General features: G+C 40.4%; 1 protein-coding gene across 2 annotated transcripts; it reads left to right on the forward strand.

Moving 5' to 3' along the window:
* Positions 1 to 286: 286 nt before the first annotated feature.
* On the forward strand, positions 287 to 8,069 carry IRAK1BP1 (interleukin 1 receptor associated kinase 1 binding protein 1). Of its 2 annotated transcripts, none has more exons than XM_007521945.2 (4): positions 287 to 646; positions 3,315 to 3,380; positions 7,257 to 7,387; positions 7,486 to 8,069. In XM_007521945.2, exons 1-4 carry the CDS (start codon positions 332 to 334, stop codon positions 7,754 to 7,756), a joined length of 783 nt encoding a protein of 260 aa, XP_007522007.1. In that variant the 5' UTR covers positions 287 to 331; the 3' UTR covers positions 7,757 to 8,069. The 2 variants fall into 2 exon arrangements, with proteins under 2 accessions (XP_007522007.1, XP_060061403.1); XM_060205420.1 differs by having other exon boundaries at positions 7,489 to 8,069.
* Positions 8,070 to 11,125: the final 3,056 nt, after the last annotated feature.

Here is an 11,125-nt window from a genome sequence, read left to right on the forward strand (position 1 = left end):
GGGGGGTGTCAGGTCCTGGAGCATGATGGAGGAGAAGGACCTAGGTGGGTGGTTAGAGTGTTTTGCAGAAAACTGAGAAATTTTACACACGCACCAGCAACTATATCTACTGTAAAGTATTAATCTTCCCCCCAAGAACTAAAACAAACGAACAAACAAAAAACAGTAGCGCCTAACTGCAGCAAGAGTACCACATCGCGCCCTCTAGAAGCTACAGGCTGCGGAGACCATCCCAGCATTCCTTGCGCATCGCAGGCCCGCTCTCCGCAGCGCTTTGGCCTCCTCGGGCCGCCGTAGCTCCGAGTTGTCATGGAAACCCAATCTCTTCGCCATGTCTCTCCAGCAGGCCCCTCCATCTCGGGTGTTCGTGGAACTGGTTCCGTGGGCTAACCGAGGACGGGAGAACCACCTGGTTTCCAGCGGAGAGACGCCGCCCGCCGCCCTCCGCCCTGTCCCGCCAACACAGTTAGAAACCTCCACCCGCGAGGTGCACGTTAGCGGCACCTCCGAAGTGTCTGCGAGCCCAGACCGCGCGCAGGTGGCGGTGCGAGTGAGCAGCAGCAAGGACGCGGCCGCCGAGGCCAAGAAGAGCGTGTGCCGCCGCCTGGACTACATCGCGCAGAGCCTCCAGCAGCAGGGTGTGCAGGTGAGGCCGTGCGGGGTGGGGCGATGGCGGGCGGGGCTGCGGGGGACCTGGAGCGTCGAGCAAACCGCAGACTTGGAGGTGGCGGCTGAGACGGGGTCTCCCACCAGCCCCTGCAGCTGCAAAGCTCGGGACTCGGCGTTTCTTGCACGTCCACCTTCTGGTAGGTGAAAGCGATTGATCGTGAACTTGTAAAATAAAAGAGTGCAAATGAGGGCATTGTCGTCTGGCGGTATTTCTGCCACTCAGGTTTGAACCTGGGTATGCTTGATTGATGACCTGTTGGGCTTGACCATGTCCGTCTTCTTCTCCTTCTAGCGTTTGCCCTTCTTCCGTAGCCAGTTAACAGCGTCAGGTTGAGCCTGATGTAAAGTTTCCAGACCTCCTTTGAATCTGGAGAGGTGGCAGTCGTTGACTATGTGGGTCATAGTCTGTCTGTAGCCGCAGGGGCAGTTGCGTGCAGCAGACAGACAGGAACCATCGGTTGGTTTTATTCTGCACCACGGATTTGGCAAGTGGAAAGCCCAGCCTGCTTCCTCTCACCCTCTTTAAACTTCTGCACAGTGGGTTCTCCACTTCCCACCCACCCCCTGTTATTTTAAACATTAAAAAGAAAAAATTTTTTAAAGTATATTGTAGACTCTAGGTATAGGAAATACCACTACTTGCCGGAGAGATAGACCCTGAAACGAATCCCCGTATAAACCTAGTTTTAAGCCTATTTCTAAAAAAAAGAAAGGGGGTAGGGCGTGAAAAAAAAAAAGCCTTATTGAATCCTCACAACAAACTGTTAAGTAGGTATTTAATATCCTCATTTAGAGGTTAAGTCATGCTCTGAGTAGAGCCAGAGCAGAGATACTTCCATATTCTTGAAGACAAAAATCTAGGTTGTTTCCAAGCAGTCCAAGATTCAGATAAGCAGAATGAAAGAAAGTAAGGAAGAAAAAAAAAAAGAAAGAAAAGAAAGAACAAAAATCTCCCTTTACGGGTAAGTTCTCTATAGCCAGAATGTGGTTTTTCCAGGGTTACATAAAATCCATTGAAATTGCATTCATTCATCCACCCATGAAAGAAGTTACTTGGGACAGTGTACTGCCCCCACCCCTTCAGGCACTGAAGCAAGATTCCCTACTGTGTTCTGTGGTCTCTGCCTCTCTCTCTCTCTCTCTCTCTCTCTGCCTCTCTTCCTTCTTTGTCTCTACAACAACAACAACAAAATGCACTCATAATTTTGTCTGTTGTTAGAAATGACATACCCTTGCTGCCTGGGAGTTGGCAAGTGGCTGAAGTGTTGGAATGATAAGCAGAAAGTCTTGAGTTGGATCCCTGGCATCTCATATGCCAAAGTGATGCTCTGGTCCTCTCTCTTCTCTCACTAGTTAAATAAATATTTGCAAATGATAACCCCACCCCACCAACCCACCCCCCCAGAAGCAAGTCTTTATTCTAATGAAAAAATTATTTGTACTGCATTTCTAGATTTATTTTAAGTCACTTGGAAAAGATGCCTCTAAATGATTATACTGTTCAGAAGATGCCAAATGCCAATGATAGTGTGAATAAAGTGAGTTTAATGTGTAAAAACATTTCCTTAAACAAACCTTCCAGTAACCTTTATAACAACACTCCAGTAAATGAGCATTTCCTCAATAAAGCGGTATTGGAGGAAAGTTGCTGTTGTGAAAAACTAGAAGGTTTTTTTGCTGTTGCTAATAAGACAACAGAGCCTGCCAGAGCTACAGTCCTTTTTGACTAGTGAAAGTAATTCCCAAGTTATTTACAGAAATGTATTCTGAGCGCCAGGATGACTGTATTTCCAACACATAAAACAAATTATTACTGCAAATCCCAGTCATTACATTAAGATTCAGTGTCTAAAGTAAAACAGGCAGGTCAGTAATCTACCTATTAGCCCTGCTAATGGAGTGAAAGAAGGCACATAATGTATTCAATAGAAATGTAAAAAAAAATTATATTACTTTTCAGAATGAATTATATTGGGTCTCCACTTTATTCATTTTGCATCTCATAGTCTGGGTTTTATAAATATCTCTCCCCTGCTTAAAGAGATCTCCATATACCAAATTCTTCTGCTTAACCCTTTTTTCTTTCCTTCCTTCCTTCCTTCCTTCCTTCCTTCCTTCCTTCCTTCCTTCTATTTCTTTCTCTTTTTTTTTAATACCAGAGCACTGCTCAGCTCTGGCTTATGGTAGTGCAGGGGATTGACCTGGGACTTCAGAGTCTCAAGCACGCGAGTCTATGTCCATAACCACTATGCTCTCTACCCCTTGCCCTTTTCTTTCTTTCTTTTTTTTTACTACTATTTATTTATTCATTTTTACTTGATAGGACAGAGGGTAATTGAGATGGAAGGGGGAGGGAGAGATAAAGAGAGCTACCTGCAGCACTTTCACTGCTTATGAAACTTCCCTCCCACAGGTAGGGGGCAGGGGCTTGAACCCAGGTCCCTGTGCATAATAATATGTGCTCTTACCTGGGTGTGCCACCAGCTGGCCCTAAAAGGTGTTTTTTAGGCAAGTTTTAAAACATTAGACAGATCTGGTCTTTGTGTATACTTTATATCTTTCTGATTTTAATACATTTAGTTTTCTATCTTGTGTTTTAGAGCTGAGTACATTTACTAACCCTACTCTTGTACGTTCTGTTTTAGGCAGAAAATATAGTTGTGACAAAGGACTTTAGAAGAATAGAAAATGCTTATCATATGGAAGCAGAAGTATGTCTTTATGGTAACAAACAACTGGAAACAGCATGACAGTTTGGGGGACAATGTGCACTTATTTTTATTTGTAAATTGAAAGGTGCGGGAGAGGAGAAATGTTTCTCACAATATTGCTAAGAGCTATTTCTCTCAAAGTCATTTTTGCTGTTACATAGCTGTATGAGCTTTTAAAATTAATGTGATTTAAGACATTGTTTTTATATGGACTAAAAATAGCAAGAAGTCAGTAACATTTAATTGCCACTTGAATAAAATGTTTGTGATGTTAGCACCTAGTGAGCTGGAAGCACCATAGGAAAGAAATTTCACATAAAAAAAAAAAACTAGGTCTTAAGATGAAAGAATGAAACATTTTGTCTCATAATGCAATTTTATTGGGTTGTAGAAACTTTCACTGTAAAATGATATTCAATATTTACACAAATTAAAAAAATATTACATTCAATTAATTATAACATTTTGTTCATTTAACTGCCTGTGCTTTTATCTATAAAGATTTTATGACCCAGATTTTATGAAATCAAAGTATGTTAAAGTTGTGGTTAGGTTACAAGACTGACTTATTTATTTTGAGTTTCAAACATTTTGGGATATTGTGCTTAGACATTTCTGTCACCTTCACCTTTTTGGAAACAAGAATGAGGTTAGATCCACCTAAGGGCCTGATTAATAGGTAGAAATTAAGATTTGCATGCATAAGGTTTTATCCCTGACATCTTATCAGCTGGAGCAATGCCCTAATGCTGTTTATTTATTTATTTATTTTTTTCTTAACACTAAATTACAACTCAGACCAACTTATTTAACTGTCTTAAATCTTTTTTTTAAATGAGATTAGAGTTGACTCTTGTTTATCTAATTAAAGAATCATTTTCATTTTTGTGTATTAGTTACTTTTATTTCTTTTTTTTTTTAATACTTCTTAATAAGCCCTGCACAGCTTTGGCTTAAGGTGATGTAGGAGATGGAACCTGGGACTGTAGAGTTCTAGACATGAAAGTCTTTTTTTGCATAGCCATTATGCTATATCCCCTGCTCAAGAATCTTTATTTTTTTTTAGGTAGACTATCCCTCAAAAAAAATCACCTATCCCACTGCACTGAAGGAATTTCTTTTAGTGTTGTGGTCACACCCGCCCCCCCCCCCCCACACTCACTCTTCTCCTTTTCTCCCAATATGTCCGGTACACCAAAGTTCTTTTAAATCATATTTCTCCCACCATATATTTTTATTTCAAAGCTAAGTATGCAATTTTACATTTGTCTTTTTTTTTTTTTTTAATGAGAGAAAGAGAGCAAGAGAGACGGAGACCAGAGCACTGCTCAACTCTGGCTTCTTGTGAGGCTGGGAATTAAACCTGGGACCTCAGAGCCTCAGGCCGGGGAGTGTTTTGCATAGCCAGTATGCTGCGTCCTCAGCCCTACATTTATTTTTTGAAATTGTAGGCTCTGATCTTGTCACAACCAGTGTTTATATTTGATCCTGCCAACTTTGCATCATCTTCTGTATACCCAGCTGTTTCTTTAGTAAAAATATGATCACTAAGTCAGCTCTGACCCCTCTCTGTCTCCTTCTCTGTGAAATAGAATAGAGAAAATAAAAAATGTCAGCCAAAGAGTAGTGAACGGAATTTGTGCAAGGCCCTGGCACCACTTTTAAAATAATAGCAATAGGATAGAAAATAAAAACATCCATTCTATATGAGCTAACTCAGAATATAACCTTCCCCTTGCTCTCCGTGACTCGTTTTTCTCTCTGGTACCTATAACTTTTGTTACTTATTACACACATGCTACATATATGTGTTTTTTGTGGGTTTTTTTTTTTTTTTTTTGCCTCCAGTGTTATCACTGGGGCTCAGTGCCTTCACTGTGATTCCACTGCTCCTGAAGGCTATTTCTTCTCATTTTGTTGCTTTGTTGTTGTTGTTATTGTTGCCCTTGTTGTTATTATTGCCCTTGTTGTTGTTATTGTTGCCATTGCTGTTGTGGGATAGGACAGAGAGAAATCTCGAGAGGATGGGGAAGACAGGGGGAGAGAAAGTAAAACACCTGCAGACCTGCCTCACCACCGCTTGTGAAGCAACCCCCCTGCAGGTGGGGAGCCGGGGGGCTCTAACCGGGATCCTTAGCCAGTCCTTGCACTTCACACCACATATGCTTAACCTGCTGTGCTACTGCCTGGCCCCATGAACTTTTTTTTATAAGTTTAGTCTGCTTTTATAAAATGTTTGACTTTATCTACATATTACTGAATATAAGGACTTTTCCCCTTTCTCTCTTTTCTTTCATTCACTCTTTCTCTCTTCCTTCCTTCCTCTCTTTTCTTTCTTTCTTTTGCCACTGGTGTTATTACGGAGGCTCATTGCCTACAGGGCAATTCACCATTTCCAGTGTTTGGCTGACTAGATTCTTTCCCCTTTATTTTTTTCTTTTCTGATAAAGACAGAGGAAAGGAAGCAGAGGGACAGAAAGAGAGAAATCTGTAGCACTGCTCTACTGATCCCGAAGTCCCCCACACACACACTGCAGGTGGGAACTGGAGGCTCGAGTGAGTCTGAGTCCTCACACATGGTAACAATACATGCACTCTGCCAGGTATGCCACCACCCTGTCCCCTTCTCCCACATACTTAAAGGCAGACAAGTGAAGTAGATGAGTTTCTGCGTGTAGATCTGCAGCTAACTACTGGGAGAAGAAGAAACTGACCTCAGTGGCAGCAGTGGGGTAGAATGTAGTTGCTGTGTGAGAAATTGATCAGGGTTAGACTTTAGTCAAAAGGAAAAGTTGAAGGAGAAGCCTTCCCAATTCTCACTCAAAAATTGCCCCAGACTATTTTAAAATAAATTTTAAAATGATCAAGTTAATGTTTTATAAACTATAAAAGAATTAAGCAAATATGTTAAAGTTAACAAAATAATTATTGTTATAAGTATCAGGTAGGACTTTGAAAATGATTGCAAAATGATTGTGCAAAAACGCTTTCATGCTTTAGGCTCTGTGCTCACAGATTCAGTCCCAAGCACTACCACAGCCAGAGCTGAGCAGTGCTCAGGCATTAAAATGATAATGATAGGGAGTCAGGCAGTAGTACAGCATATTAAGTGCAGGTGGTGCAAAGTGCAAGTACTGGCTTAAGGATCCCTGGTTTGAGCCCCCGACTCCCCACCTTTAGGGGAGTCGCTTCACAGGCGGTGAAACAGGTCTGCAGGTGTCTGTCTTTCCCCTCCCCTCTCTGTCTTCCCATCCTCTCTCCATTTCTTTCTGTCCTATCCAACAACTGTTGGGCTAGCTTCACGGGCAGGAGAGAGAGACAACCAGGGACTCATGGCTGAGTGGTATGCAGTTCAGTCTTCATTTATGTGGAACACAGTGCAATCTAAGCTATCTCTAATCACAATCTTGTCCTTATATATCCTGAGGCGGAAGAGTCAGGTCTGAAGAGGATGTACATAGGATAGGGGGTGGGGAGAAGGAAAAAGCTTGCAAAACAGTGAGGATTAAACCAATGCCCTGGAGGCAGGGCGGTGCTTAGTTAACAGTGGTTATGTAAATAGAATACAGTGTTAAGCAGGGGGGATTAAACCAATGAAACAGAAGGGGTCTTAGAAGCAGAATTTAAAAGCATACCAACAAACAACAATAACATCAATAATAACTACAACAATAAAACAACAAGGGCAACAAAAGGGAATAAATATTTTAAAATAATATGTATATATGTATATATATATACATATAGCAAAAAAAGGTTTATGATTGCAAATATTATTACAAATACCTTGCTTTACTATTTTTACTCACATTTAGAGAAATTATTGAAATAATACATCAGGCATGAAAATAATTTCAAATGCCATTTCATTTACAGGTCTGCATTACATTTAGTGAATTTGGAAAAATGCAGAATGTATGTAACTTTCTTGTTGAAAAGCTAGATAGCTCCGTTGTCATCGGCCAACCCCAGTTCTATCATACTCCAGGTTCTGCTGAGAATCTTCGGTAAGTTAAGCACATTTTTAAGTTGACAGTTGATTAAAACTGAAATGTCACAAGTTATAGGACATCATATTAATGGTTTCTGTATTTAATTCCTCAAGAAGGCAAGCTTGTCTTGTTGCCGTTGAAAATGCATGGCGCAAAGCTCAAGAAGTTTGTAATCTTGTTGGCCAAGTCCTAGGAAAACCATTGCTAATCAAAGAAGAAGAAACAAAAGAATGGGAAGGCCAAATTGAGGATCATCCGTCATCAAGACTTTCTAGTTCATTGACTGTACAACAAAAAATCAAAAGTGCAACAATACATGCCTATTCAAAAGTGTCTGCAACTTTTGAAGTAAAGGGGAAAGAGAAGAAAAAAAAACATCTCTGAGATCTCAACTAAAATATATTGTGTTTGTATCTTTTTTCTATTTTTATACTTTATATATATATTGTATAGCATATAAAGTGTTCTTGCACAAAATCTGTCATTCCTTAAATATAAGTATCCCCCACGTTTACTGGCTATCTTCAAAAAACTTTTGGAAATAAATAAAAGCATCTGCTTACGGACAATTCATAGAAATGCACATGTAAATAATGTTTATGTTTCTACAGTAGACATACTGGCACAATTTTAAGCATGATTCTTCACATTAATTGTAAAAAATGACTAGCATTGTATTAATTTTGATTAAAAGGTAATGAGATAGACAAGGGAGATATTTTAATTCCAGAAATTAAAAAAAATACTTGAACCAGCCTTTTCACCAGGACTTCTTAGATTATATTAGCATTAGCATTGTCCAGTACAAATATAAACTATATCAGTGACTTAAGATTTCTATTAGATAAAAATGAAAAATGGGGTCGGGCGGTGGCATACCAGGTTAAATGCACATAGTACAAAGTGCAGGGACTGGCATGAGGATCCTATTTCTAGCCTTCTGCTCCCTAACTGCAGAGGAGGTGGGGGTGGAGGGGTCATTTCACAAGTGGTGGAACATGTCTGCAGGTGTCTTTCTCTCTTCCTCTCTAAATCCCCCTCTCTCAATTTCATTCTGTCCTAACAACAACAGCAAGAACAACAAAAAATGGAAAAAAGGCTGCCAGGAGCAGTGGATTTGTAGTGTAGGCACCAAACCCCAGAGATAACCCTGGAGGCAAAAAGTAAGAAAATAGTTTAAAGTCACTTAAATATTTTAGTATATCCCAAATGTTAATTTTTAATTATATTTATTTATTTATTGGATAGAGACAGCCAGAAAATGGGGGGGGAGGGAGGCTGAGATAGGGAGAGAGACAGACACCTATAGCCCTGCTTCACCGCTAGTAAAGCTTCCCCCCAGCAGGTGGGGACTAGGGACTTGAACCTGAGTCCTTGTGCACTTTAATGTGTGTTCAACCAGGTGCAACACCTCCTAGCCCCAGTTTATCCAAAATATTACCATTTTGTATGAAATTAGTATTTTTAAATTAAGACATTTTATATTCATTTTTGTACAGGCTTTCCAAAATCCAGTGGAAATCTATATTACAGCATATGTCATTTCAAATGTTTGATTTTCATCTATATTTATATTTCCTAAAATGTTCAGTTGAAAAATGCCCATTTCGTCCCAAATGTGCATAAAAAAACAAGTAACTGAAACAGGTGTCATTTTTTAACTATATATCCACCAGGGTTATTGCTGGGGTTCCGTACCTATCAAGAGATTCTCACTTTTATTATGCCTGTTGTTAAGAATTTGATACAAGAAATTATTTTGACCTCTAAGGATGAAAAATGAGGTCAAAAGTGCGGGTTTATATTTGCTTGTCTATATTATAAAATTATATGAGAAGATTCAGAAAAAAATGTGGTCTGGTAGGTGGCGCAGTGGATAAAGCATTGGACTCTCAAGCATGAGGTCTTGAGTTCAATCCCGGCAGCACATGTAACAGAGTGATGTCTGGCTCTTTCTCTCTTCTATATTTCTCATTAATAAATTTTTAAAATTTAAAAAAAAGAAAACTATAAGGTTAAGCTAATTTGTAGTAAATTTTATACTATATATCTATTTTCTATGAAAAATAGCATAGGGAGCCAAGCAGTAAGTAGCACAGCCGGTTAAGCGCAGGTGGCACAAAGCAAGGACCAGCGTAAAGATCCCGGTTTGAGCCCCCAGCTCCCCACCTGCAGGGGAGTCGCTTCGTAAGCAGTGAAGCGAGTCTGCAGGTGTCTTATCTTTCTCTCCCCCTCTCTCTTTTTCCCTCCTCTTTCCATTTCTCTCTGTCCTATCCAACAATGATGACATCAGTAACAATAATAATAACTACAACAATAAAAAAACAATGGCAACAAAAGGGAATAAATATTTTTAAAAAAGAAAAACAATTTTTATATGGAGTTTGTGATTCAACTTATGTTAGGCAAATATAACATTTACGGGATTTTAATCTTTATTTGCCGGGTACAGACAGAAATTGAGAGGGAAGGGGACAGTAGAGAGGGAGAGAGACAGACACCTGCAGCACTGCTTCACCACTTGTGAAGCTTTCCCCCTGCAGGGTGGGACTGGGGGTTTGAAACTGAGTCCTTGCTCACTGTAACATATGTACTCAACCAGATGCACCACCACCTGGCCCCCTGCAACATTTACGTTTCTATACACACTGCATTGCAGCCAAATAGCTGCTACTTTTGACATACATGACTTTTTCTTTACCAGAGCTATGCTTATTTCTGTCTTATGGAAGAAGATTTGAACATCGTCTTGGAAGGCCTTAGACCCTCAGGCATGAAGTCTTTTGCATAACCATTATGGTACCTCCCCAGGCCCAACCTAAATTTCTTTAACAAGTTCAAGTATGTTAAAAGATTGGGATTCTGTTTTGTCCTGCTTTGTATATGACTATGATTCCATCCTGACATCCCTGGGCAGAGACCTTCACAAATGTGTCCTGGAACCTCACCTCCCTAGAGCCTTATTCTACTAGGGGAAGACAGAAACAGGATGGGGTTATAGCTCAACCTGCCAATGTCCATGTCCAGCAGAAAAGCAACTGCAGAAATCAGAACTCCCATCCTTTGCACCCCACAAAGAATTTTGGTCCATACCCCAGAGTGGGAGAAATGTTAGAAGAAGATAACCAGAGGGCTCTGAACTCCAATTTCATCAAAACCTGGAGAGATAAGAAGAAAAAAAAGGAAGGACATTTGGATTTAGCAATTGGTATAGGTGTGACTTAGAAAGGTAGAGAAGGCAGGCAGGGCCATAGGAAAAAATGGGCAAGTTGTGTGTGTGTGTGTGTGTGTGTGTGTGTGTGTGTGTGTGTGTGTGTGTGTGTGTGTGTATGATAGTCAAACCATAGCTGTAATATTGGAAGAACTACTGTAGTTTCCAAAAGAGGGAATGGGGGGGACACAGGATTCTAATGATATGAACAGTATGGAATTACACCCCCTATTACCTGTTAATTTTGTAAACCAATACTAAATTACTAGTACAATTTTTAAAAGATTGAAATTCAAGGGAGTTGGGCGGTAGCGCTGCAGATTAAGCACATGTGGCACAAAGCGCAAAGACTGTCGTAAGGATCCCGGTTCTAGTCCCTGGCTCCCCACCTGCAGGGGCATCACTTCACAGGCGGTGAAGCAGGCCTGCAGGTGTCTATCTTTCTCTCCCCCTCTCTATCTTCCCCCCCTTCTCCATTTCTCTCTGTCCTAACAACGACTACATCTACAACAACAATAAAAAACAAGGGCAACAAAAAGAGA

This window comes from Erinaceus europaeus, chromosome 13, assembly GCF_950295315.1.
Source record: "Erinaceus europaeus chromosome 13, mEriEur2.1, whole genome shotgun sequence".
NCBI classification, from domain to species: domain Eukaryota; kingdom Metazoa; phylum Chordata; class Mammalia; order Eulipotyphla; family Erinaceidae; genus Erinaceus; species Erinaceus europaeus.

Bases quoted from the DNA above. Each gene is read 5' to 3' on its own strand.
- IRAK1BP1 (XM_007521945.2), top strand. From the start codon at position 332: ATGTCTCTCCAGCAGGCCCCTCCATCTCGGGTGTTCGTGGAACTGGTT. The intron at 3,381-7,256 runs GTATGTCTTTAT...TTTCATTTACAG, and splicing joins CTTATCATATGGAAGCAGAA to GTCTGCATTACATTTAGTGA. The intron at 7,388-7,485 runs GTAAGTTAAGCA...TAATTCCTCAAG, and splicing joins GGTTCTGCTGAGAATCTTCG to AAGGCAAGCTTGTCTTGTTG.